The sequence below is a fragment of the Nannospalax galili genome, unplaced genomic scaffold (genome assembly GCF_000622305.1).
Source record: "Nannospalax galili isolate Female #2095 unplaced genomic scaffold, S.galili_v1.0 scaffold229, whole genome shotgun sequence".
Classification (NCBI taxonomy): Eukaryota; Metazoa; Chordata; class Mammalia; order Rodentia; family Spalacidae; genus Nannospalax; species Nannospalax galili.
The window spans coordinates 537137-563392 of NW_008360328.1; the positions used below are offsets into that span (position 1 = coordinate 537137).

Sequence of the window (26256 nt, forward strand, 5' to 3'; positions counted from 1 at the left end):
TGGTCTTTTTGAGACAGGGTCTCCCTGCAGCCCCAGCTGGCCTGGAACTCGCTATGTAGACCAGGCTGGCCTTGAACTCAGAGATCTGCCTGCTTCTGCCTCCCAAGTGCTGGGACTACAGGCGTGCACTACCACGCCCAGCTAAGGTTTTTGGGGTTTTTTTTTTTTTACATTTATTTATCTCATGTGTCTGAGTGGGTTCCTGCATGCCACAGTGTGTGTGTTGAGGTCAGAGTACAACTTTCAGAAGCAGTTCTCTCCTTCCACCATGTGAGTTCTAGGAATTGAACTCAGTTCTTCAGGCTTGTGGCAAGAGCCTTTACCAGAGAAACGTTCTTGTCCCATTCACACTCTTCTTTTTTGCAGGGGAACAGGATAGAAGGTGGTACTCTAAGTCCTCCAGGCTCTGACCGTCTCTCCTAGGATGAGGTGGGGCTGCCATTTGCCCAGGGCCTCTTGGGGCTTAGGTATAGGAAGAATACCGCCACTACCAGGTGAGCAGGAAGCTGAGGTTTCTGTTTTTACCCCTCCTTTCCTCTTCAGCGTCCAGATGATGCTTCCAAAAAAGGTGGGACCCAGACACCAGGTGCACTACTAGTCCCAGCTCTGTGGCTCTATAGCTGTTGACCTTGGGCATGCCACTTTACCTCCCAAAGCTTTTTTTCTCCCATCTTAAAACAAGGGAGCTGGACCAGATGATCTCCCAGGGCCCCTTATAGCTGCATCAATCTAATTTCATTTTGTGTCCAATATATTTGTTGCATGTTGGCCATTTACCAGACCCCGGGTTAAGTTCTAGGTATATAATTGTGAACAAAACCAGATGTGAGCCCTGATCTCATGGAGGGGGAAATGAATGATAATCAAATAATCATATGGTTAAATAGAAGATTGCATAATGACTGCTACTTAGGGACAGCACATGCTTCTGTGAGAGCAAATAAGAGGATTTGATGTTGATGGGGAGGTGCATAGTGAGGAAATGTGGATGAGATCTGCAGATGCTGTTTTTTTTTCTTCTCTCTGTAGATGAGTGTATCCCCTTCCTGGCCCACTGGAGTTGTCCCTTTAAAGGGGTGCATCCTCTTGCACCCCCTAGGTGAGGCCTGGGTGTGTCATGCCTTAGAACACAGCTGGGCACAGCCCAGAAGATGAGCAATGGTCAGGACAGAGTGCTATCTTGATCCCCTGGGAAGATGATTGGGTTGAGGGGTGTACTGAGGCAACTCCCAGGCTCTAGAGGAAGTTGGCTTAGAACAAGGAAGTAGACACAGTAATGGGAATGGGATAGATCTGACAGAGGACAGCTTGAGTCCTAGGCAGGCAGCAGTTATGGCTGATGGGCCAAGGGATTGGGCCTCCCAGTTCCTGGGAAGGGTAAGAATTGGATGTTCATTGTCAGGCCTGAATCTTAGAAAATGCAGACTGGCCTGGACTCAGAATCCACACTGGGATTGAGCCCAATGTCTAAACCCCAGTTCACCCCCTGTTCTTGATCCCAGGGCCTTAATACGCCACCACCGAAGTTCAGCCGACAGTGCTCCCCAACCAGGGAAGCATGGACAGCTGTTCAGGAGCATTTCTGCCACTGGTAAAGAACTGGCTGGGATCCTAGTGGGGAGGAGTGTGGACAAGAGAGGGGCCTGGAAGGAGAATCAAGATGAGGGAGGCACAGAAGAGTCATCTGTTGGTGGTTCCTCCCTCTTTGCCTCCTTCCCTCCCTCCCATCTGTGTGTCCCTTCCTGAAGCACTCATACCATGCTACCATTTACAAAGCACCTACAGAAACACTCTTCCTACCTCCAGCCAACTTTGCATCCAGCAATCAGGTTAAGATTGTGTACAGATAGGCAGCCATGAAGCCAGTCAGCCTAGACTCAGCATCACTTGTCCAGAGGTTCTGTACTTTCTGCCATGGAGTTACTAAACCTTCCAGACAGTATTTGCTAAGGGAGTCCTGTGTGCTGTACACCATTCTGAGTTTCTGCATCTAAGTTCAGTGTCTTGACTCCCTAGCATGACCTTCCACCAGCCTGGTTAGCTTTAAGCTCCAGTGTTTCCAGTCCCTTGCCTTGACCCATGTCCTCTACCTTTTCATTTAGAAGCTATCCAAAGGCACTGCCGGAACCTTGCTGAGTGGTTCAGCCGGCTGCCCAGAGAGGAGCGCCAGTTTGGACCAACATTTGCTCTAGACACAGTCCATGTTGACCCTGTGATCCGTGAGAGCAACCCTGATGAGCTGTTTCGCCCATCTGCAGAGCTGATCATGGGGCATCAGCAGGCCTATGTGGGGCTCCCACCACTGGCCCTCTCACAACTCTTTGACCCAGATGCCTGTGGGCGCCGGGTGCAGACGGTGGTGCTGTATGGGACTGTGGGCACTGGTAAGAGCACATTGGTCAGAAAGATGGTCCTGGACTGGTGTTATGGGAGGCTTCCTGCCTTCGAGCTGCTCATCCCCTTCTCCTGTGAGGATCTGTCATCCCTGGGCCCCACCCCAGCTTCCTTGTGCCAACTTGTGGCCCAGCGCTACACACCCCTGAAGGAGGTACTGCCCTTGATGGCCACTGCTGGATCCCGCCTGCTCTTTGTGCTCCATGGCTTGGAGCATCTCAACCTTGACTTTCGACTGGCAGGCACAGGGCTTTGTAGTGACCCAGACGAGCCAGGGGCACCAGCTGCCATCATGGTCAACCTGCTGCGCAAATACATGCTTCCTGAGGTGGGTGGCCCTTTGCCACAACCCTACCACTGCTGCCCCTTTAGCCTGCCCCGTAGGAGTTTTATGTTCTTGGCTTAAATGGTTGTTAGATAGCATGGTCCCTGTGTTAGTTCACATCCCGGCCCCTCCACTTCCCAATTGTGAGACCCTGAGCAAGTCACTAAGTTCCCCACTCTTCTGTGTCTTTCTACTATTGTGCTATACTGGCTAAATGAGATACTGCATAGAAAGTGCTTAGCTCAGTGCCCTGGGCCAAAGTAGATGCTCAGTAATAGCTACTGTAATTTCTGTTTTATTTTTGTTTTTGATACAGGTTCTCCCTGTAGCCCCAGCTGGCCTGGAACTCACAGAGATCCGCCTGCCTCTGCCTCCCGAGGACTTGAGACAATCAGGGCACTAAGGTCTTTTTTTGGTGGAGGGGGTTCTTGTTGAGACCAGGTCTCCCTATAGCCACAGCTGGCCTGGATTCGCTATGGAGACCAGGCTGGCCTCGAACTCACAGAGATCTGCCTGCCTCTGCCTCCTGAGTGCTGAGATTAAAGGCATGCCCCACTATGCCCAGTTAAGGTCTTTCTTAATCTTTAACCATGCCCTTCCCAGGCCAGCATTCTGGTGACCACCCGGCCCTCTGCCATTGGCCGCATTCCCAGCAAGTATGTGGGACGCTATGGTGAGATCTGTGGCTTCTCTGATACCAACCTGCAGAAGCTCTACTTCCAGCTCCGCCTCAATCAGCCTGACTGTGGGTATGGTGCAGGGGGTGCAGGAGTCTCAGCCACGCCTGCCCAGCGGGACAACCTGATTCAGATGTTGTCCCGAAATCTGGAGGGGCACCACCAGATTGCTGCCGCCTGCTTCCTGCCCTCCTACTGCTGGCTTGTCTGTGCCACCTTGCACTTCCTGCATGCCCCCACACCTGCTGGCCAGACCCTCACGAGCATCTATACCAGCTTCCTGCGCCTGAACTTCAGCGGGGAAACACTGGACAGCTCTGATCCCTCCAATTTATCTTTGATGGCCTATGCAGCCCGAACCATGGGCAAGTTGGCTTATGAGGGGGTGTCATCCCGCAAGACCTATTTCTCTGAAGAGGATGTCCGAGGCTGCCTGGAGTCTGGTATTAAGACAGAAGAGGAGTTTCAGCTGCTGCACATCTTCCGCCGAGATGCCTTGAGGTTTTTCCTGGCTCCCTGTGTGGAGCCAGGACACCTGGGTACCTTTGTATTCACTGTGCCTGCCATGCAGGAATACCTGGCTGCTCTCTACATTGTGCTGGGTTTACGCAAGACTCCCCTGCAGCGGGTGGGCAAAGAAGTGGTTGAGTTTGCCGGCCGTGTAGGAGAGGATGTCAGTCTGGTACTGGGCATCGTGGCCAAGCTGCTGCCCCTGCGGATTCTGCCTCTGCTGTTCAACTTGCTCAAGGTAGGAGCCTCTCCACTACACACACACACACACACACACACACACACACACACACACACCCCTTGCTCTTTCCTCCCCAGGACCCCAGACTGTGCTTCATGACTCTGTATATACCTATCCCTTGCCCTTGGCCTTGCCTCTTGTATAGATGGGAATTTGGTTTCAGCTCTGGGCAATTTGGCTTTTAGTGGAATTGGAGTCTAAGGAATGGGGAGAAGGAAGTCACAGGAAGGCTTGGATAAGAGGTGAATTAGGGGCCAGGGACTTTTATAACAATCCATATGGATTCCTAAGAATTCCATTTTTTGTATCTCTTCTAACATTTGCTGTTGGGAGACAGGGGTCACTATAGTCTAGACAGGTCCAGAAACCGTGTGTGTGTGTGTGTGTGTGTGTGTGTGTGTGTGTTGCTGGAGATTGAATCCAGGGCCTTGTGCATGCTAGGCACATATTCTACCACTAAGCTACATCCCCAGCTACCCCATGCCAGAAACTCATTTGTGTCTGCTCCTCTAGAGGTGATTAGGCCCCAGGAGCAATGAATCATCCTAACTCAATCACCAGGGACAGGTTTATAAAGCAGATGCCATTTTATTCATTTATATGGGGACGATGAATGGCATTGTAATTGGCTTAGGACAGTCCATCCTGGTCCACTCCAGATACCAATCCACAGGCCTGAGGGTGATGCTGTGAGCAGGGCAGATGTGGGATATTCCTGAGGCATGCGGGGAGCCACTCTTTGTTGATGTCTGCCAGTTGCTTTATCCTGGTTCTTCCTTTATTTTTCACATCAGCCCTGGAAGTCTGGAGATGAAACAGTATTATGACTCCTTTTAGAAGTTGAGGAAGCTGGGCTGGGGAGATAGTTCAGTGGTTAGCGTTTGTGGTACAAGTGTGGAAATTGGAATTCAGATCCCAGAACCCATGTAAATGCTGGGGGGTAGGTTTGATTGAGAGACCCCATTTTGATGAATAAGACGGAAAAACAATGATTCCTGACATCAGCCTCAGGTCTCTCCTTGCATGCACACATATGTTGTGCACAACCCCCACATGGGTGCCAACACACATGCAAACATACACACATACATATGTATGTACACACACACACACACACACACACACACGAAGAAATTGAGGGAACTGAGGCAGAGGAACTTGTCCAAGGTCACTTTGGTAGTAAGTAGAATAGCTGGGATTTGAGCCCAGGGTTTGTGACTCTGAGTCCTGTGTTCTTTCTGCCAAACTACCTAGGGTGTACAAGGGACATTCTGCATAGCTGTGGTGACTTGCTAGGTAACCCTATTTTTTCTAGAAATCTGTCCGCAATGGGTCTTGAGAAGGCAAAGTTCTGGTTAGTGCTGGCAGAGTGTCAGCAAGTTTTGCCTTTTCTAAGCATCAAAGCATAAATGTTAAGAACAGGGATCTAGTAACCCAAAGACCTGAGTTTAAACTCTAGTTTCAGAGGATCTGATGCCCTCTTCTGGCCTCCATGGGCCCTGCATGCACATGGTCACTTACATGCAGGCAAAACACTCATACACACAAAATAAAAATAAATAAAATACAACAAATTTATTTTTAAAAACCCAAACATCAAAACAGGCTCATGTGGCTTTATCCTCTCAGACCATCATCTCAGACAAGGAGGTGAAGGCCACTGCTGAGGCCACCCAACCCTTTGAGGATGGACTCAGTGAGGGCTCTGCCCTGTGGTATTGAGAGCTCCCCAGTTATCTTGAAGGCACACCATACCTCAAGCCTTCTCAGAGGGGAAATCACCGTAGCAGATGGCTAGGTGTTCTTCATGATCCTATCTTGTGTATGTGTGTATGTTGTGTGTATGTGTGTGTGTGTCTATGTGTGTGTTTCACGTTATGTATCATGTGGGGGGGTGTGGGGGTTTGGTGCTGGGACTTGGGCCCAGGGCCTTGCATGCCAACCATCACTCTGTCTCTGAACTACATCCTCAGCTCTCTTCATGCTACTCCTATTGATTCAATTTCACAGGTTGATATTTTCTGGTCTGTCCCCACACTAGTGCTGGGTGCTGTCACCTGTGGCAAGAACCTCATATATAAAAAGTGAAAAACAACCCAGACATGAGAGGAGGTGCCACAAAACAATCTTATGGTCCATCGAAAAGATGGGAGGTGATAGCACAAGCCTCCCCAGATGCAATTCATTCCTTTGTCAGATATTTCAGTGCCTGCTGTGTGCCAGGCAATGTGTTAGATTTGGAGGAAAAATCAATTAACGAATCTGCAGGTTCTTGCCCTTTTTGATCTTACAGATCAAACACAAAAGTCAACATGTTTATATAATAAAAAAGAATAAATTCATATAAGGAAAAGTTCCAGGTGTTCTGAAGAGAGATCGAGGACCCTGGTTTGAGAGCTCAGGAAAGCCTTTCTGGAAGACCATTTAAACTGATTTCAGTAGGATTAGTCAAGAAGACAATGGGGAGGCGGGGTGCACATTAAGCAGCATTGTGAAGGCTCTGAAGGTGGGGGTTGCCTCAGCACTGTAAGAAAGGAGAGAAAATCTGAAAGGGTGAAAGCATAGAGGGGGTGGAGGCTTGGGATGGGGCATGGGGAGCAGGGGGAGGAGCCATGATTGTCAGTGCTACATCATGGGGGGGCCTTGAAGCTGCAGGAGCCACGTCAAACAAGGTTGCTGCAATAATCAGAATTTTGAAAGTGATGATGTATTTATAATACCCAGCCTGGCCTTCAACTTGAATGCATGAAAATCAGCCCCTTGCATCTGTTGTTCCACATCTGTGGATTCATTTTACTGCACACTGAAAGTATTTGACCCAGATGGCCCATCCCTGTAACCCCAGCACTTGGGAAGTAGAAGCAGGAGGATTAAGTGTTCAAGGTCATCTTTAGCTAAGTAGCAGTCCAGACTAGCCAGGAACATGAGACCCTGTCTCATAAAAAGAAAGGAGGGAAGGCAGGCAATATTTGATTACTGGGACCTGGTAGCATCTGCCTGTAATCCCAGGACTCAGAAGACTAAACCAGGAGAGTCATGAATTCAAGGCCAGCCTAGGCTAAAATAGCAAGACCCCATCATAAAAAACAAAAAACAGGGGCTGGAGAGGTGGCTCAGCGGTTAAGAGCACTGACTGCTCTTGGAGAAGACCTGGGTTTGATTCTCAGCACCCACATGGCAGCTACAAACCATCCTTGACTCCAGGTCCAGGGAAATCCGAAGCCCTCTTCTGACCTCCGAGGCATTGCACAACACGGGTGCACTCACATACATGCAGGCAATATACTTGTACACATTAAAAAAAACCAGAGCTGGGCGTGGTGGCGCATGCCTTTAAGCCCAGCACTCGGGAGGCAGAGGCAGGTGGATCTCTGTGAGTTCAAGGCCAGCCTGGTCTACATAGTGAGTTCCAGGACAGCTGGGGCTACAGGGAGACCCTGTCTCAAAAGCACCAAGCAAACAAACAAAAAACAAAAAGAAAACAAATAAAAGGAAATATTTGAAAAAAGGAAAGGTGGGCTGGAGAAATGGCTTAGCAGTTAAGAGCAAGTACTGCTCTTGCAGAGGGCCCAAAGTTTAGTTCCTAGCACCTGTGCTGGATAGTTCATAACTGCCTGTAACTCCAGTTTCAGGGGGATCTGATGTCTCTGGCCCCTGTGACCCCCACACTCATGTACACATACCCACGCACATATACACTTAATTAAAAATAAAATCTTTAGGGGGCTAGAGAGATGGCTCAGTAGTTAAGGACACTGGTTGTTCTTGCAGAAGACCCAGGTTCGAATCTCAGTTAACATGGCAGCTAACAACTGTCCATAACTCCAGTTCCAGGGGATCTGATGGCCTCTTCTGTCCTCTGAGGGCATTGCATGACACAGGTGCCCTTACCTACATGCAGGCAATACACTCATACACATAAAATAAAATAAAATAAAAATAAATAAATAAATAAATAAATAAAAATAAAATCTTTAAAAACAAATGCAGTTGGGGATGTAGCTCAGTGATCAAACATGTATTTAACATGGGTGAATCCCTGGATTTAATTCCAAACACTACACACACAAAAAATGTCTGTATTAAACATGTAGAGACCTTTTTCAGTACAATAGAACACTGTTTACAGCGTATAAACAGTTACCATATAACCATTGTATACTTGCCATTTACATTGTATTAGGTGTCATAAGTAGTCCAGGCATGATTTAATATATAGTAGGATGTGCATAGACTACATACAAATACTAACTCGTTTTATATAAGGGACTTAAGCATGCAGGATATTGGATATCCATGAGGAATCCAGAACCAATCCCCTTTGGAGACCAAGGGACAACTGTGTGTGTTCATTCTCCCCTGCTACCTCCTGGACTTGAAAATGAATGGGTACCTGGGAAAAAGAAAGAAGTCCCTAAATCTAACATGCATAAGACAAGTGTTTGAGTGTTTGAGAGATGACCCTGGAAAAGTCCAATTGGGGCTAGATGACATTTCATACTAAATGTCTGAAGTTTGTCTCACAGGGAGTGGGGAGCCATGGAAGGTGCAGCAGGGTGAAGCATGCTCAGACTAATCATGCTGTGAGTTCAAGGGGGAAATCACAAGGTTAGAACAGTCAGGGAGTCTACCTTAAGCAGAACCTGGAAGGCTGATCAGGCCCATGGGAAGTCACATACCGCTTCCCCTGCTTCTTTTCCAGGTGGTTCCACGAGTGTTTGGGGGCATGGTGAGTAAGAGCCGGGAGGCAGTGGCCCAGGCGATGGTGCTGGAGATGTTCCGAGAAGAGGATTACTATAATGATGATGTTCTGGATCAAATGGGCGCCAGCATCCTGGGTGTGGAGGGCCCCCGGCGCCACCCAGATGAGCCCCCTGAGGATGAAGTCTTCGAGCTCTTCCCCATGTTCATGGGGGGCCTTCTTTCTGCCCACAACCGGGCTGTGCTGGCTCAGCTTGGCTGCCCCATCAAGAACCTAGATGCCCTGGAGAATGCCCAGGCCATCAAGAAGAAGCTAGGCAAACTGGGTCGGCAGATGCTGCCCCCCTCAGAGCTTCTGGACCACCTCTTCTTCCACTATGAGTTCCAGAACCAGCGTTTCTCTGCTGAGGTGCTCAGCTCCTTGTGCCAGCTCAACCTGGCAGGTGTGCGCATGACACCCCTCAAGTGCACGGTGGTAGCAGCTGTATTAGGGAGTGGAAAGCATGCTCTGGATGAGGTGAACTTGGCCTCCTGCCAGCTGGATCCTGCTGGGTTACGCACACTCATGCCTGTCTTCCTGCGTGCCCGGAAACTGGGGTGAGGACCAGTCCTCATGCACAGGCATGAAGAGAGGAAAGGGTTAGGGGTTGAGGAGGGAAGAGAAGGCTAGGGAGGTCAAAGGAATAAGGAAGGGCCAAGGGATTTGTATTAGTCTGTTCCTAATGCTATAGCAAAATAGCTGAGGCTAGGCACTTTATAAACAAAAAGGGTCTGCTAAGCATAGTGACACCTCTGTTATTCCAGAGTCAAAAGACTGAGGCAGGCCTGGGCATGATGGTGCATGCCTTTAATCCTAATACTTAGGCAGGCAGGCATGCAGATCTCTGGGAGTTCAAAGCCAGCTTGGTCTACATAGTGAGTTCCAGGCCAGCCAGAGCTATATAGTAAGACTCTGTCTCAAACAAAACAAAAGACTGAGACAAGAGGATTGCTGTGAGTTTAAGTCAAACCTGGAATACAGAATGAGTTCCAGGGCAGCCTGGGATATATATGATCTTGTCTCAAGAAGGAAGGAAGGGGGGCAGGCTGGAGAGATGGCTCAGTAGTTAAGAGCACAGTCTGCTCTCACAGAGGACCTAGGTTCAGTTCCCAGCATGCACGTGGCAGCTAAGAATCATCCATAACTCCAGTTCCAGGGGATCCAGTGCCCTCTTCTGGCCTCCACAGGCATCACACATGGATGTACTTAAATACACATAGGCAAAACACATAAAATAATCAACTTTTTAAAAAGGAAGGAAAGAAAAAGAACGAGAGAAAGAAAGAAAACATCTATCTAGTTCAGTTTTGGAGGCTGAAAGCCCAAGACTGGGCAGCTGCATGGGCTCAGCCTCTGATGAAGGCCCCTGTGGCTACACTGCAACATGGCAGAGGAGCAGAACAGGAAATAGCTGTGTGCAGAAAAAGCCAAGCACATGACCTTGCTCCAAACCTGCTCTCATGGGAACTAACCCTCTCCAAGTCCAGCTAATCTTTTCCAAGGGTACCCACCTAGTCATCTGGCACTAGTCCCATATCTCAAAGGTTCTACCCTTCCCCAATACAGCCACATTGGGAGCAAAGCCTCCAGCTCCTGCCCCTTGACATAGCAGAGTGGGTAGAGAAGGTGCAGGCAGAGGTGACGGGCAAGATGAGGTAGGGCAGGTGTGATGACAGGAGGCAGGCTGATGAGGAAGGGGCACAGTCCATAGGAAGACCACATACTGAACTGCTTTCCTGTCTCTTGCCTCCCCTCTGGCCACCTTCTATTCCAGGCTGCAACTCAACAGCTTGGGCCCTGAGGCCTGCAGGGACCTCCGAGACCTGCTGCTCCATGACCAGTGCCAGATCACCACTCTGAGGTGAGTGTCCTAGCTGGGGGCTGGTGGGAGGTTCTGGCTCTCCTGATGGTTGGTTGAGAGTCTGGGTAAGCTTTCCGCTTCACAGCATAGTTGGTACTGGCCTGGCCTGGCTCTGGGTGGGAGGCTAGGCCCTGGCCTGCCCCCTGCCCAGGTCCATTAGCATCAGGCTGGAACAAGGATACCACCAATGGTGGATGCTAAGAAAGCCTCTCTTCTGGCTAATACCAGCCTGAGGGCAGGGAGATGACAGTAACCTTGGGCTGGTTGCCTGGCAACAGAGCTGATCCCCTCTCTCAGGATTTTCCCTGTAGTCTCACAAGGATGCCAGATCAACTGTCATGTAGGGCACTCTGTAGACGTTCTCAAGGTGTTAACTGATTTCCTAGGAACCCAGATACCTGGGGTCCCAGTTTCTGATTAGAGTTGAGGGAGGTGAATACGGAAGAGGAAAGGAGGGCAGAAGGGGCCCATAAACTGGCTCAGGGAGTAAAGGCCCCTGCCACCTAGCCTAACAACCTGAGTTCGATCTCCAGGGCCCACATAGTGGAAGGAGAGAACTGAGTCTCCTCTGGCCCCCACATGTGTCTGCATATCCACCCCCACAGGCAAAAAAAAAAAAAAAAAAAAAAAGGAGGGTAGCAAAATGGGGACACCAGAGAGGAAGGGAGGAGCAGGGACTGGGGAGGTGGCTGGAAACCTGCTTTCTCTAACTCTTCCTTCTCAGCTGGGGCCACTCTGCGCTTCTCTGTCCAGTGTCCTGGGCCTCGTTTCTGTGTCTAGGCTGGCCTTCATCCTTGCTTTGTCCCCTTTGACCCAAGTCCCAATGCACAGCATGGGTGCCTACAATGGGGCCCTTAATCTTGGGTTGCTTGTGGTCCCAGGCTGTCCAACAACCCGCTGACGGCAGCAGGGGTTGCCTTGTTGGTAGAGGGGCTGGCAGGAAACACCTCACTGACACACCTGTCCCTGCTGCATACCGACCTTGGAGATGAGGGATTGGAGCTGCTGGCTGCCCAGCTGGACCGCAATAAACAGCTGCAGGAGCTGAATGTGGCCTACAATGGTGCTGGTGACACAGCAGCCCTGTCCCTGGCCAAGGCTGCCCAGGAGCACCCTTCTGTGGAGCTGCTGCAGTAAGTCCAGCCCCTGATCTCATGCCCCCAGCCCCTTATTATAGACTCTTATCCTCTTCTATTCAGCAGCCTGGAGAGGAGTTATGAGGCCTCCCAGAGTTATGAGGCCTCTTGACTCTCTGCCTGTCCACCTTGGGGCTCTTATCAGGGCCATGATGAATGATATCCCTCTCTTTCCCACCAGCCTTTACTTCAATGAGCTGAGCTCAGAAGGCCGCCAGGTCTTGAGGGACTTGGGGAGTTCTGCTGAAGGTGGTGCCCGGGTTGTGGCCTCACTGACAGAGGGAGCAGCAGTGTCTGAGTACTGGTCAGTGATTCTCAGTGAAGTCCAACGCAACCTTAACAGTTGGGATCCTGCCCGGGTCCGGCGTCACCTCAAGTTGCTGCTTAGAGACCTGGAAGATAGCCGAGGTGCCACCCTTAATCCTTGGCGCAAGGCTCAGCTGCTGCGAGTGGAGGGCGAGGTCAAGTCCCTTGTAGAGCAGCTGGGAGGCCCTGAATGCTAGACAGTGGCACCTGTGGCCTAGCTGTGGGACCGCTGGCCCCAAACCCCTTTGCTCTGTAGCCCGCTGGCTTGTACTGCTCCTTCCAGAAAGATTCCTTCAGTGCTGGAGTCAAAGCAGAGGGCACAGTTGTGTCATCACCCTGTCCCCTGGGCAAGTCCAGCCAGGACCCCAAGTCTGGAATTTTCAAGGTCAAATATGGTGAACTGATGCTGTGGACTTGAACATAGAGTGTGCCACCTTTCCTTTTGGCTAGAGGCACTAAGAATGTGCTATTCATGTGGCCACCACCAATAATCTTGCCTCTTCCTCCACTCAAGGAACCTGATTGTGCCATCAAGGGGCACACCTCTCATGTCTTCCATGCTGGGGGTTCCTCCATCCAGCTTCCCATTCTTGCCTCACATTGGTGCTTTCCCTGGACTCATGCCCTTCAGCTGTATGGATACTGATAGTCCCTTGGGACAGGGGCATGCGACTTGATGCTATTAAAAAGCTATGTGTCTTCTACTTACTGTGGCCTCCTCTTCCTTGCTGGTGCTTCCAAGACAGGGTCAGTCTGGTTGAACTACCTTCTGCTGAAGGTGGTTCCTGGACACTAGATCCAGAGGCAGTAATATTACTGAGTTTTAAGGATTAAAGCCTGGGCTTTGGTAGCCCTGACAAGTTGGGCTCTGCCACCCATCCTCAGTAAGCCAATTAAAGAGAGAACAGAGAGAAGCAGAGAGGGACTGGAGAGATGGCTCAGCAGCTAAGAGCATTTGCTGCCCTTCCAGAGGACGAGAATTGGGTTCCCAGCACCACATCGGGCAGCTTACAACCACTTGTAACTCCAGTTCCAAGGGAACCAATGCCTTTTTTCTCCCTCCCTCCCTCCCTCCCTCCCTCCCTCTCGTCCTTTCTTCCTTGTGTTATTTTTTGAGACAAGGTCTCCTTGTAGACCAGGCTAGCCTCGATCTCTTAGAGATCCACTTGCCTCTGCCTCCCACATGCTGGGATTACAGGCATGCACCACCATGCCTGACTTTTCTTTCTTTTTGAGGCAGGGTCTCCCTATAGCCCCAGCTGTCCTGGAACTCACTATGTAGACCAGGCTGGCCTTGAACTCACAGAGATCCGCCTGCCTCTGCCTCCCAAGTGTTGGGACTACAGGCGTGTGCCACCATGCCCGGGTTTTCTTTCTTTTTAAAATATTTTAATTACTTTTATGTGTATGAGTGTTTTGCCTACATATATGTAAGTGCACTATGCGCATACAACCCCCAGAGGCCAGAAGAGAACATTGGATCCCCTGAACCTGGAGTTATTGGCTGTTGTTAGCTGCTGTATAGGTACTGGGAACCAAACCTGGGTCTTTTGCAAGAGCAGTATTCTTTACTGCTGAGCCATCTCTCCAGCCCCATTCCCTTTTCTGATCTCTGTGGACACATGCACACATATACTCACCCATTTTCACATAAATAAAAATAAATCTTAAAAAAAATGAAAAGTGGGGCTCGAGAGATGACTCAGTGGTTAAGAGCACTAGCTGTTCTTGCAGAAGACCTGGTTTCAAATCCCAGGACCCACATGGCAGCTAACAATCATCCATAACTCCAGTTCCAGGAGATCCAACACCCTCAGTGGGCACTGCATGACACAGGTGCACTTACATGCAAGCATAACACTCATAAAAATAAATAAAAATTGTTTCAATTCTCACTTTATTGCAAGACAGTATAATTAATTATAAACTTAAACTATAACTTGGTGATTTTAGTCAGGCCCAAGTCCAAATTACAGAGTAAGGATCAGAAATATCTGACTGGCCAATAGATTTAATTCACTACGTGAACCTTGTACATTAATTTCAATAGAGAGCAATACAGAAAAACTGTCGCGCAGACAAATTTCCATTAGCTAACTGTTTCTGGCTGTCTCAGTTGTGATAGATAATCTACATCACAGGCTGTGCTTGAGCCTTCTTCACGAGCAGCTTCAGATCTTCCATGCACTTGGTAACTGTCTCTTACTCATGCTACGCAGAGATGCTCTGCACCATCTGTTTCTCCACCCAGTCTATCATGTGTTCTTGCTCCTTTTGACGTATCATACCCTGCATGGAATTCTTCACCTCCTTATATACTCTATGTAGCTGCTCCTGGTAAGTGACCTCCAAGGCCATGGCAATGTTATTCCTCTGAACGTCAAAAAGGTAGTGGTGCTTCTGAACCAGCGCCTGCTGCGTCTTCTCTCCATCAATTGCATCCTGGATTTCTTTGATGCTTGCCTGCTTTACTTCTTCTAGCTGAGCAATTCATAAGCTCATTCAGCTTATGAATAAATTCTCCAATAGAAGCACCAAAGTTTTTAATGATATAGACCATTAATCCTACTACTGCTATGGTGGAGAAGGTCTCTGGGGGGATCACATATATTTCTTTGGACAGACAATACAAACTAAGCCCAGTTCCAAGCATGTAGGGTCCTGTCACACCTGCTTTAGGATAAAGGAACTGGAAGAATTCCTCAGGGATCAGCCCAAGACGCCCTTTTCCTCCATATTCAGAAAGAGGTGGTACAGGAGCGAGACATGGCTGCCCTGTATGAAAGGCCCTTGTTGCCTGCAATACCCCAGGCCCCAGGACTGCTGTGGTCTTCAGGCATGGGGCTGCTGTGGCCGTGGCAAAGTGCAGGTTCAGACTGAGGGCTTTGCGTCCCTGTGACCAGACCTGAGACCATCCCCCCAATTTTTTTTTTAAATGAAAAGCAGAGCCAGGCATGGTAGCGCTCTCCTTTAATCCCAGCACTCGGGAAGCAGAGGCAGGTGGATCTCTGTGAGTTCAAGGCCAGCCTGGTCTACATAGTGAGTTCCAGGACAGCTGGGGCTACAGGGAGACCCTGTCTCAAAAAGACCAAAAAAGAAAAGAAAAGCAGAGAAAGATGTGCTCAACGTGACCATACTGAGAAGAGGAACAAACGAGTAAGTCCAGTGCCACCCACCCACCATTGCCAAGTTTATCTCTCAGGTTCTGACCTGAAGTTTAGATTTAAATAGAGGGCAAGAGTTATCCTTGATAAGCAGTCCAGGTCAAGGCATGGTTCCACCCATCACTGTCTCATTGACCCTGCTCCAGTCTGTCCTGCAAAGTGGTCTAACAGATTGTCAGAACTGTGTGAAATCTCTTCTTGGGAGACAAGTTCTTCTGGCTGGTACCAGGGCTTCATCTTTTCTTTTTCTCCAGTATGAGATTCCTGAGGAAATTCCAATTCCTTAGGGTACATTGTTTGAATAGTCTGATAGGCAAAGGGAGAGGCACAAATGCCTTTCTTTAAATTATCTTCCATTACTGGAGGGGCTGAAGGGACTGGAGGGACTGGAGGTCTGTGTAAGATCCTGGGGTGGGGTTGTCCCTACACGGGATTTAGAATTCCTATCCCCCTTACTGCCCCTAGGTTTGGAATAACAGTGACCAGTCTGATCTGCTTTTCTCTGTGCAGAGGAGCAACTGGGTCAGTTACAGGCTCTCTAGAGAAAGGTAGGGCCCAGGAATGGGGCAGAAGGAACCCATACACACTTTCCAGAGAATATGTCCCATTGCTGTTAACCATTACCCTACTGCTTCCTTTCAGAGTCTTCAAGGAGGCGTGACTTGGGAGGGGGTAGGTGGGAGGGTCAGCTGGTTATAATGGACCTTGTCCCTACTCTGAGCCCTGGGTCACGGATCCAGCTATGGAGGCAGCTGCTGGTAAGAGGCTGGGGAGATATTCTCTGAGGGGATGTGGGGACAGTGGGGGAGGGACAGATTTTGAATCTTTGGGACCAGGAACACACTTGATATTGGGGCTTGCAACTCTGAGGGAACTAGGAGGAAAGAGGTAAGTTTATGTTTCTATCTTCCTGGTCCACACCCTGTACTGATACACTCAGATTTATGCACCACAGACCTGGGGGAGGGGAAGCAAGAGGACTGTAACACCCCTGTGTGTGTGTGTGTGTGTGTGTGTGTGTGTGTGTGTGTGTACCAGGAGGAGAATGGAGGAGTTTGGGGGTTCGTCGAAGCCCTTTCAATTTGTGATCATGGAAGTTGAGTCCGGGGGAAGAATGTGTCTCTAACCTCTTTTTTGTCCTGCAGATCTTGGGGACAGGACGTCATTAACTCAGTAAGTGGTGTGAGGGTTGGGGCAAGGAGAAGAAGGAATTGAAGGTGGGGAGTCTTTTCAACTGTCATTAGCACCTCAAGAAGACCTGGGACCCAAGTCCAGCAGCCAGCTTCTCCTCCCTTTCTCCCTTGTCTCTCTGCAGGAAGTTTAAGTTTAACCCAAAGCTGGGCATTGACAATCCTGTCCTTTCCTTGGCTGAAGACCAGGACCACTCTGGTAATCCCTTCACCCCCTGGCAACTATTGCTTTTCTCTGGAGCCACTACAGCTCCCCGCACAGCCTCCTATCTCCTTGGTAACCACTCAGTGCCTCTCTCTAATATGAGTAACTTAAGCAGAAGTGGAGGGGGGCCAGTGTTCCCTCTGTCCCAGCTACCCTGCCCACACAGTATTCAACTCCAATACCCACCCTCTCACTGGCTAGAAGCTTCCCAGGGCCCTGACTAGAGGCAGGGGCTGCCAGTCATTTGGTAGACTTGTACCTGGACTGTACCCCCTCCTTTCACTCTTTTCTGCTGCCCACCACCTCCTCTAGATCCCTGGAACCTGCAGCGGCCTCGTTTCTGTCTGCTGAGCAAAGAAGAGGGCAAGAGTTTTGGGTTCCACCTGCAACAGCAGCTGGGCAAGGCTGACCATGTGGTATGCAGAGTGGAGCCAGGCACCTCTGCCCAGCACCAAGGTCTCCGGGAAGGAGACCGGATCCTAGCAGTGAACCTTAATGTCGTGGAACGTGAGGACCATGCAGTGGTGAGGCAGGGCTGAGACTCTTTCTTAGTGATACAGGAGAGCATTCCACAGTACATCAGGGATAGAAGGCAAGGTGCCACTTCTCTGTGCACCATGATACAGGGCCTAAGCCTCGCTTTCCCCACACCATGGAATTTAGAGACACCCAGGTAGAAGGGTCGGGTGAAGGCTTCTATAGAGATGGTTCCACAATGAAAAAAATGTACCCTCCAGGGAGGTCCTGGAATTTTACAAGAGAGGTCAACCTCTCTCATCCCCATGTACCCTTTTTTAGGTGGTGCGTCACATCCGGGCCAGCGGTTCCCGGGTGTTGCTGACAGTCTTGGCACAGCACGTGTATGATGTGGCCCGAGCTCAGCAGGGGAACGATGCTCCCCTTTGTCCTACCTTAGGCTTAGGGGTTCGGCCGCGGTTATGCCACATCATGAAAGATGAAGGTGGCTTTGGCTTCAGCGTCACCTACGGTTAGCTTAGAGGCTGGAAGGGGGCAGTCAGGAGTGGGGGAACTCAACCCTTGTTCCTGGCAAGCAGCAGGCTAGGACTTGCTTATTTTGTTATTTTGTTTTTCTGCTTCCAGGAGCTCAGGGTTCCTTCTGGCTGATGCTAAGTGCAGGGGGAGCTGCTGAGAGGGCAGGGGTGCCCCCTGGGGCCCGACTGCTGGAAGTGAATGGGGTCAGTGTGGAAAAGTTCACTTCCAACCAGCTCAGCAGGAAGGTATAAGTATGTGTGTTTTCTCACTCCAGCCATTTGGGCTTCCTGCCACCTTCTGCAGGAAGCAAGCTCCTCTTCACACACCCAACCTCCTGACCTGGTGGTCTGCACTTGTCACCCCCTTTCTTCCCTCTATAGTTTGTTTGAGGCCCTCCCCTCAAGTGTCTCCATCATTTCTGGTCCTTGGCAAAGGGGCCGAGGAAGTGGCTGCCTCTTCTTCCCTACAAAGAGGGCTGATACACTCTTGCTGGATCCCCACAGCTTTGGCAGAGTGGAGATCAGGTGACCCTGCTGGTGGCAGGGCCAGAGGTAGAGGAACAGTGTCACCAGTTGGGAATGCCCCTGGCTGCACCCCTGGCAGAGGGCTGGACGCTGCCAGCCAAGCCCCGATGTCTGCACATAGAGAAAGGGCCTAAAGGCTTTGGGTTCCTGCTCAGAGAGGAGAAGGGCCCAGATGGTCACCTCGGTGAGTGGCAGCCCAAGGGGTGGGTAGGAAGCTGGGCCTTGAGATGGGCATACATATCTGAATGCATGCCTTTCAGTGAGAGGTGCCTCTGTCAGAGAGCCCTAGCTCCCAGTCTCCTCCTGTGTGCTTCTGCCTATCACCCCTCCACCCCAACCCCCGCCTCAGGGTGAGTCAGGAGGAGCAGTGAGGATATCTATGTCCTAGGGCAGTTCTTATCAGAGGTGGACCCAGGATTGCCAGCTGACAAGGCTGGAATGCAAGCTGGTGACCGGCTGTTGGCTGTGGCTGGGGAAAGCGTGGAGGGGCTGGGCCATGAGGAAACAGTGTCCAGGATCCGAGCACAGGGCTCTTGTGTCTCCCTCGTTGTCATCGACCCTGAGGCTGACAGCTTCTTCAGCATGGTGCGCCAGGGACAGGGCTAAGGAGGGGGTAGGAATAGAGGAGAGCTCCAGTGCCACAGGTCTGTTCTGTCTGTCCCTCTAGGTTCGTCTGTCCCCACTCCTCTTCTTGGAGAACTCAGAGATTGCTGCCTCCTCCCAGGCCATGAGCTTGGAATCCCTAGCAGAGACCCAGGACCTGCTAGTTGAAGACACAGCTGAGCCTTCTGGCCCTGTTGGCTCTCGCCAGTGCTTCCTATACCCTGGGCCTGGAGGTGGCTATGGCTTCCGACTCTGCTGTGTGGCCAGTGGGCCTTGTCTCTTCGTCTCCCAGGTAACTGATGTCCCATGTACCTTAAAATCTTTCCATCATTTACCTCATGCCTTCCTCTGCCCACATCCACTGCCCCAGACTTAGATGAACTTTTCTTTGGTGTTCCATGTTCTGTGTGCCCTCCTACATTGCCAGGTGACTCCAGGAGGCTCAGCTGCCCGGGCAGGCCTAAAAATAGGAGATGAAGTTCTGGAGGTGAATGGGTGCTCTGTGGGTGGACACAATGACCTGGACAGGCTTCAGCAGCTGGCGGAGGCTGAGCCACCCCTGTGCCTGAAGCTGGCACCAGCCAGGAATCTCCAGGACTTAGAAGCTTGGATTTCCTTGGAGTCTAGAGAGGTGAGGTTGAAGCAACAGACAGAACTATGAGAAGGGCAGAGAAGAGAGGTACAAGATGGAACAGTGTGGGGTATGCTGGGGAGAACTGCAGGTCATAGAATGTAGAGACAGAAGGAACCATTGAATAAGTCCCATCCTGGGCAGTCAAGGCAGGTTGGAGCAGGGAGAAAGAAGTCTTCTGGTTCTAGAATGACCTTCTCCTTCCTTTTTCTGTGTAGGATTGGGCTCTGCCCTCAGAGCTTCTATAGGACACCCTGCTTGGCGCAGACCTTTCACTTTCCTGTTATTGCTCTGCACCATGAAATGGAAGGAGCCAGAGATGGTCTCTAAATGATCTGGAGGATTCAGACATCATCAATCACAGTACTGCTGAAGGCCTTCTTCCCTTCCCATGGGCCTACCTCCCAGCCCTGGGTGTGGGGTAGAGACTTCAGGCAAGCTCATGAGGGAGCCCAACTTTCCACCGGATGTTATGTAGGAGCTTTGGGGAGCTGTGCCCCAAGGCTAAAGTTCTCCACAGGATGCTATATAGGGGCTTTGGGGATCTGTTCCCCAAAGATGAAGTTCTGCCTGAGAAGGAGACTGGGGTCGGCTAGGACTGAAGCAGTTGAGAACTTATCCTATGTATGACTCCAGAGTAATGTAGCACAGGAATTTGGAGACCAGATATACTTTCCTTCTATGGACACCTTAAAATTATGGGAACTGATACTTGGTCACTGTAATGTCCTGTCATGGAAATAGCCTTTCCAAGTTGGTTGGTATAATGGCTTAGTGGGTAAAGTGTTTACTGCCAAGCCTGAGTTCAATCCCCAGAACCCACATGGCAGAAGAAGAAAACAAACTCCTGAAAGCTGTCCTCTGATCTATATATGCCCACCATGGCATGCTATACCCCACAACTACATAAAAGTTTTAAAAATTAAAAAAAAATAGCCTTTCCCTATTAATCTGACTCTCCTTTTTTGTTGATAGGGATAAGCTGAAGTAGTTTGAAGAGACCAAAAGGGCGCCAGGCTTCAGGAAATAGGATCTGATTTCCTTAGGAGAAGGTTTGCAACCTTGTCAAATTTCTTATCATTCAGTCTTTGGCATAATGGGTCAACCCAGAACAGAGATGTACCCATGAGGGCCATTACTCTCTAACAAAGACCACAGCACACAGCTCTGTTGAATTCTACAAAAAGTTGTTTTGTTGCTGGGACTAAGAGACCAGAGGCCTGTGGCCTCAAAGATCCAGGGGGTTGAGACCAAACTGGCACAGCATCTCCTTGTGACTGGTGTGGAGTCTCAGCACATTTGCATCCCATTGAGGCTTGACCACTCTCATCTTGGCTAAGAGACTGTCCAGGTTGTCCTGCAAACACCAAGCTTTCAGCTCCCAGGAAGAGAGGGCAAAGGTAAGGGCTGCCCTTAGTATTGGTTTCTTTTTCCTTCCTTCCTTCCTTCCTTCCTTCCTTCCTTCCTTCCTTCCTTCCTTCCTTCCTTCCTTCCTTCCTTTTTTGGTCTTATTGAGACAGGGTTTTCCTGTAGCCCCAGCTGGCCTGGAACTTGGCTCTGCAGACCAGGCTGGCTTCAGACTCACAGAGATTCCCCTGCCTCTGCCTCCCAAATGCTGGGATTGAAGGAGTGCACCACTATGCCCTGCCCACCTTCCTTCCTTTGAAAAGAGATTCTTGCCTTGCCTTGTAGTCCAGGCTAACTTTGAACTTGAAATTTTCTTGCCTCGGTCCATCAAGTGCTGGATTGCACATGACCATGCCTGGCTGCTAAGTGTTCTCTCTCTCTCTCTCTCTCTCTCTCTCTCTCCACTGAGGACTGAACCTAAGGCCTCACATATGCTAGGTATGTTAGGCAAATACTCTACCACTGAGCTATATATCCAACCCTCTTTTTACTTTTTATTTTGAGACAGAGTCTTACTATGTTGCCTAGATTGGCCTTGAACCCATGATCCTCCTTGTCTCAGCCTCCTGAGTAGCTGGGATTACAAGTCTGTGTGCTACCAAGCTTGACTTTTCTCTTTCTCACCTTCTCTCCTCTGTTTCTCTCTCTTTCTCTCTCTCTCTCTCTCTCTCTCTCTCTCTCTCTCTCTCTCTCTCTCTCTCTCTCTCGTTATGTCTGGAACCCAGGCAGGAGCTCTCCCACTAACCTACACCCCCAGCCCTTGGCTTTTTTGAGACTGTGTCTTACTATGTAATCCATGTTGGCCTTGAACTCAAAATCCTTTTACCTTAGTCACCCAAGATCTGGGATTACATGCCACTGGCTCTGCCTGTGATTTCCTAAAATATGGTTGTGTCCTCTCTGTATACACTCAGGATAGAGCAAGAACGCTCCTTTGGGTTGGCAATCATTGCACTAGCTGGGAGCTTGGGGATGGAGGAGTGCTGGGTACTGGGCAACTGGCCTCCAGGGAGGGGTCCTTACATGTAAGATTTCTTCATACTTATCTTCCATATCTGCCACATGAGCCCGAAGCTGAGCGAGGGTTCTGTCCCGCTCTCGGAGTGCTTGCTCAGCCCCTTCCCTTGCTGCCGCAGCTTCCCTCTGGCATGTTTCTAGGGAGTAGGGCAGAGGATAAAAGAGGACCAGATGGTGACACTATGTACCCAGAACAGTTGCCAAAGGTACCTTGAGTGGGGCCCTTACAGACTTCCCTAGGTTCTTCAACTTCCCTGCAGTTCCAGTAAAGACCCACTGAGGCGTAACAGTAGAGCAGGGCCTTGAAACAGGAGATAGGACCAAAGTCTGGTTCTTATTCCTTGTGCAATCTTGGGACATGTCTCTCTGAATCTCAGTGTCTTAAATGTTTTGTTGTTTTGTTTTGTTTTGTTTTGTTTTGTTTGAGACAAGGTCTTATGTAGCCCAGACTGGTCTTAAACTCTATGTAGCTGAGGACAGTCTTGAATTTTTGACCTTCCTGTTTCTACCTCCCCAGTATTAGGGTTATAGACCTGCACCACCTACATGGCTCAATTTCTTTATCTTTAAAGGTTGAATGGCATATACCCCCCTTACTTGCTGTGACCCCTACATGTGTGAAAATGGATGAGGAAGCATGAAGTATACAGGAGGTGCTCAATAAATGCTGGCTGAATTTGAAAGAAGGCCAAGATTAGATATGGAATCCATCCTCTGTATGCCAGATAGGAAGCTCATGAATATTTATACCTAAACTGAAGATATTTTATGATAAGAAAACTTCAAAGTCAGGCATGATGGTTCACACCTGTAATCCTAGAACTTGAGGCTGAGGCTAATAGAGACTGCGTTCAAGACCAGTCTGGGCTACAGACTGAGACACTTTCCAAGGCAAAAAAGATTCAGGAGACAGAGGCAGGTAAATCTATGTGAGCTCAAGGCTTGCTTGGTCTGCAGAGTGAGTTCCAGGCCAGCCAGGGATACAGACTGAGACTCTATCTTGAATGAAAAAAAAATTGAGAAGGCGGGCGTGATGGCGCGCACCTTTAATCACAGCACTTGGGAGGCAGAGGCAGGTGGATCTCTGTGAGTTCAAGGCCAGCATTGTCTACATAGTGAGTTCCAGGACAGCTGGGGCTACAGGGAGACCCTGTCTCAAGAAGACCAAAAAAAAAAAAAAAAAAGTTTGAGGCCAAAAACTGTGAAAGCTCTTATGTGCCATGCCGTATTTCAATTTTGTCCTGTAAGCAAGAGAGAAGCAGATTTCTTTTTATTTGCTTATTTGATGGGCTTATTCATTTATTAATAAGTAGTAAAATTTAAAGCCTACCACCAGGTGCCAGGCTTTGAAGATACTGAAGTAAATAAGTCTAATGTTTTCCCTTAGTTAGAATATAAAAGTCAGCTAAATTAGTAAGGATTATGTCTTGCTTAGGACAGACAAGGCAGTGAAATGGGAGAGCTGTGAAACCAAGCAAAGGGAGAAATGAGGTGAGAGATCTACCTTTTATTTACCTCTATCTTAGAGGTTTTTTGCCATCCTCAACCTTCTATTCAGAGGAGAGTCAAGGTGAAAGTGATCCAAGTTCAAATTCAACCAACAAACTACAAACTATAGACTTCTAGAGAGGGACCTTCTAAGCCCTCCCCTTCCTGTTAGGCCTTGTTAGTAAGTTTTGGAGAGAGAGAGAGAGAGAGAGAGAGAGAGAGAGAGAGAGAGAGAGAGAGAGAGACCACAACAGGCAGGTAGGGGGGCTACCTAGCTGCTTTTGTAGACCTCTCACATCCTCCTCCAGCTGCTTGCTTCGGGTCCCCATCTCCTCTTGCAGGGCCTGATGCTGGCGGCTCATCTCTGAGGTGGGAGCAGCCGGCATCCAGGACCCAGGTGGAGCAGAGACATGGAGAAAAGAAAGGAAGTTTCAGGTGGAGAAGCAGCAGCATGAGGACCTTGTAAAGATCCTAAGACACTGGGAAATCCTGAGAATCCAGGGAAGGATAGGAAGCCAGGCGTTCTCCCCAGTACCAGGTTGGGGGGGCAGTTCTACACTTTCTCCCCCATTTACTCCCAAAGGATGAAAAACAAAATGACTATGACTGCAAACTATCAAGCATGCAGTATCAGGCATTCTAGAAGGTTTCTGCCTGGGATACCAGAGACTGCTCTTGGGTTCTCAGGACCCTGCCTGTGCAGGGAAGGTAGAGACTAGACTTGGCAGTCAGAAGCTTTCTTTGTTTCCCTTCCTCTTACCCCTGACCGATGTGGTTGTCTTTTTGTAGGTCCATGTCTGCTACCTACCTGGTCAACCAAATCATACCTGCATATATGGCCTTTGCTTCGCTTCGGGCCCTTTCCAGTTCAGCCTCCAATCCTTGTAATCTCTGCTTCAGCCTATCCTCAGAAGCCTTGGCTTGACGAGCCTCATCCCCCCGTAGAGCTGTGAACAATGTCAGAGCCACTCTGAGTCTGCTGGGGTTCCTACAGGATCAATCTCCATAGCCTTGATGAATTTCACTTACCTCTAGGAACCTGATGGCAGTTGTCCAACCTCTTATTCTGTTTATTATTTTCCCCCTAGAATCCCATGGATTCTTCATTACTAAGAAGTAAATATTCTCTCCATGTCGCAGCTATTAAAAAATAGCTTTCCTGAGCTGCAGGTTAGCTCTATGGTAGAATGCTTACCTACCACGAATGAGGTCCTGATTCCAACCCCAGCACTAGGGGAGAAATAGCTTCCCTTGTCAACCCTCACTGTCCAGCCCTTCCTGACAGTCTGCCACTAGAAGATTAGTTTGGTTTAGCCTGGTACCATAGTTCAAACTTCCAACTCCCCAAGGACCCAGAAATGCCCTTTGTGCCACCTCTGTTGTCTTCAGAGGTTCTACCCTCTTACCCAGGTGGTCCTGAAGCAGCTCCTTCTCCAAAAGCACCAGCCTGTGCTTGGTCTCAGTCTCCACATCTGCCCTGGCAAGTTAGAAGAGTCTTAGGTTATCCTGATCTCAGTCCTGCCCCTGTCCTCCCTCAACATCTGTCTCCCCTCTGAGATGTGGGAGGATCACTGAATGAGGGATGCCTGATGGCAAAGTCTGCAAGTTCATAGCTGAGTCTTCACTGCTCTACACACGATTGGTGCTCAAAGTAAGGGTGACAAATACATGAGGAAGGCACAGAGCTAGACAGGACTCCAGAGCGAGTATGGGTGACTTCAGTTCCTCAGCTCTATGGAATCTGGATTTAAGGCTCTGAAGGGGAGGGCAAGAAAGCCCACTTTAGCCAAGTGTGGTTGGACATGCCTATAATCCCCCACTCGGGAGACTGAGGCAGGAGGATGGCAAATTTGAGGTCTGCCTGGGCTATATATAGTGAGATCAAACAAAACAAAATAAAAGAAAGCAAAGCAAAACAAAACAGCTCCATCTTGTTGCATAGGCATGCCAGGACACTGACAAGCAGGGGTACCAACCTCCACCCACCATGACTCACCAGCTCCCAGGTTCTTTTTCTTTTTCTGTACCCCAGCTTTTCTCCGTTTTTCTTTGGTTTTAGGTGGCATGTCCTTACTGTCCTGGGGGAGGGAAGACCTTGTATGTAGGCCTGGACACAGATACTTCCTGACACCTAGACTGAAGCAAGAGTCTCAGGAGAGTCAGAATTCTAGTCTCCAAGGATATCTCATACTTTCTAGAAGCTTCTGTTCTTAGTCATCTTTGGCAGGGCTGGGATCAGTGAGGGCGACATGTTCTGTGTACAGCAGTCAACCCTCTTAGAGAGAAGAAATCTCTGGGCCTAGTCCCTTTTCTCTCTCCCATATCCTCATTCTTCCCCTTCCTACCTGTAGGACCCTCTCTGGTCAGTGTGTGTTGGTCTCCCAGTTGAATGAAACTCCATGGGGAGGGCAAAGAGAGGCCCAAACAGACTGAGCCTGGGGAGGAGCCTGGGTCTTAGGGAGCCAATCCAGACTGGCAAGCTTCTCCAGAGGGCAGGACTGGGAGCTGGAATGTTGGGTTTCTGGAGGCTGCAAGTTGTCCAGGCAACTAGAAAACATGGAGTTGATAGGCAGGTAGAATGGACTGAAGCCACTCATACAAAGGTCCTGGAGGGTCGCTTATCCTCTTATTCCCCAAATCTTAGCCCCTAAAGAAAGAGCTTTGGCGCTGATTAGCTATGATTCATTTTCCTTACAGGCACTGCCTGCAATCTTGAGACTTAGAATAGTGTTGAGTTAATCTGAGAGAATAGCGTTGTACCAGAGGAAAGGCACCGACAGTAGCCAACACAGGTGCTTTACATCCTGAGGTCTCATCAGCACAATGATATTATTTTACTTAAA

General features: G+C 49.6%; 3 protein-coding genes and 1 pseudogene across 9 annotated transcripts in view; 2 read left to right on the top strand and 2 right to left on the bottom strand.

Annotated features, from left to right (window-relative positions):
• The window catches only part of Nlrx1 (NLR family member X1), a 15340-nt gene extending 2441 nt beyond the window's left edge, over positions 1–12899 (top strand). For 4 of the 6 annotated variants that reach the window (XM_008825978.3, XM_017796342.2, XM_029560119.1 and 1 more), the window contains exons 2-10: positions 367–494; positions 1030–1099; positions 1503–1591; positions 2103–2722; positions 3323–4144; positions 8850–9445; positions 10663–10749; positions 11631–11882; positions 12067–12899. In XM_008825978.3, the coding sequence (XP_008824200.1) occupies positions 425–494; positions 1030–1099; positions 1503–1591; positions 2103–2722; positions 3323–4144; positions 8850–9445; positions 10663–10749; positions 11631–11882; positions 12067–12388 (2928 nt within the window). In that variant the 5' untranslated portion in view covers positions 367–424 and the 3' untranslated portion in view covers positions 12389–12899. Of the gene's footprint in view, positions 1–365; positions 495–1029; positions 1100–1502; positions 1592–2102; positions 2723–3322; positions 4145–8849; positions 9446–10662; positions 10750–11630; positions 11883–12066 lie in introns of those variants that run through there. The other 2 variants (XM_029560121.1, XM_029560122.1) reach the window with 2 other exon arrangements.
• Positions 12900–14138: 1239 nt separating this feature from the next.
• On the bottom strand, positions 14139–15105 carry LOC103727933 (annotated as a pseudogene).
• Positions 15106–16053: 948 nt separating this feature from the next.
• Positions 16054–20426, top strand: Pdzd3 (PDZ domain containing 3). The gene is made up of 10 exons (XM_029560117.1): positions 16054–16113; positions 16600–16744; positions 17063–17274; positions 17549–17738; positions 17852–17988; positions 18247–18451; positions 18656–18852; positions 18935–19162; positions 19298–19501; positions 19720–20426. The coding sequence occupies exons 1-10, from the start codon at positions 16054–16056 to the stop codon at positions 19747–19749; spliced, it is 1608 nt and encodes a 535-aa protein (XP_029415977.1). The 3' UTR covers positions 19750–20426.
• Positions 20427–20696: 270 nt separating this feature from the next.
• Ccdc153 (coiled-coil domain containing 153) lies at positions 20697–25829 on the bottom strand. 2 transcript variants are annotated; one of them, XM_008825981.1, is made up of 7 exons: positions 25759–25829; positions 25410–25491; positions 24820–24885; positions 24241–24360; positions 23685–23777; positions 21932–22062; positions 20697–20858 (listed from the first exon to the last, which is right to left on the bottom strand). In XM_008825981.1, exons 2-7 carry the CDS (start codon positions 25477–25479, stop codon positions 20730–20732), a joined length of 609 nt encoding a protein of 202 aa, XP_008824203.1. In that variant the 5' UTR covers positions 25480–25491; positions 25759–25829; the 3' UTR covers positions 20697–20729. The 2 variants fall into 2 exon arrangements, with proteins under 2 accessions (XP_008824203.1, XP_008824204.1); XM_008825982.1 differs by having other exon boundaries at positions 25410–25549; positions 25759–25784.
• Positions 25830–26256: the final 427 nt, after the last annotated feature.

What these genes read in the sequence shown, in the direction of transcription:
- Pdzd3 (XM_029560117.1), top strand. Translation starts at nt 16,054, where the DNA reads ATGGACCTTGTCCCTACTCTGAGCCCTGGGTCACGGATCCAGCTATGG. An exon ending in AGCTATGGAGGCAGCTGCTG is followed by an intron (nt 16,114 to 16,599) that starts GTAAGAGGCTGG and finishes AACTGTCATTAG; the next exon opens with CACCTCAAGAAGACCTGGGA. An exon ending in CTTGTCTCTTCGTCTCCCAG is followed by an intron (nt 19,163 to 19,297) that starts GTAACTGATGTC and finishes CTACATTGCCAG; the next exon opens with GTGACTCCAGGAGGCTCAGC.
- Ccdc153 (XM_008825981.1), bottom strand. Translation starts at nt 25,479, where the DNA reads ATGCCACCTAAAACCAAAGAAAAACGGAGAAAAGCTGGGGTACAGAAA. An exon ending in GAAAAAGAACCTGGGAGCTG is followed by an intron (nt 24,886 to 25,409) that starts GTGAGTCATGGT and finishes TTGCCAGGGCAG; the next exon opens with ATGTGGAGACTGAGACCAAG. An exon ending in AGCAAAGGCCATATATGCAG is followed by an intron (nt 23,778 to 24,240) that starts GTATGATTTGGT and finishes CTCCCACCTCAG; the next exon opens with AGATGAGCCGCCAGCATCAG.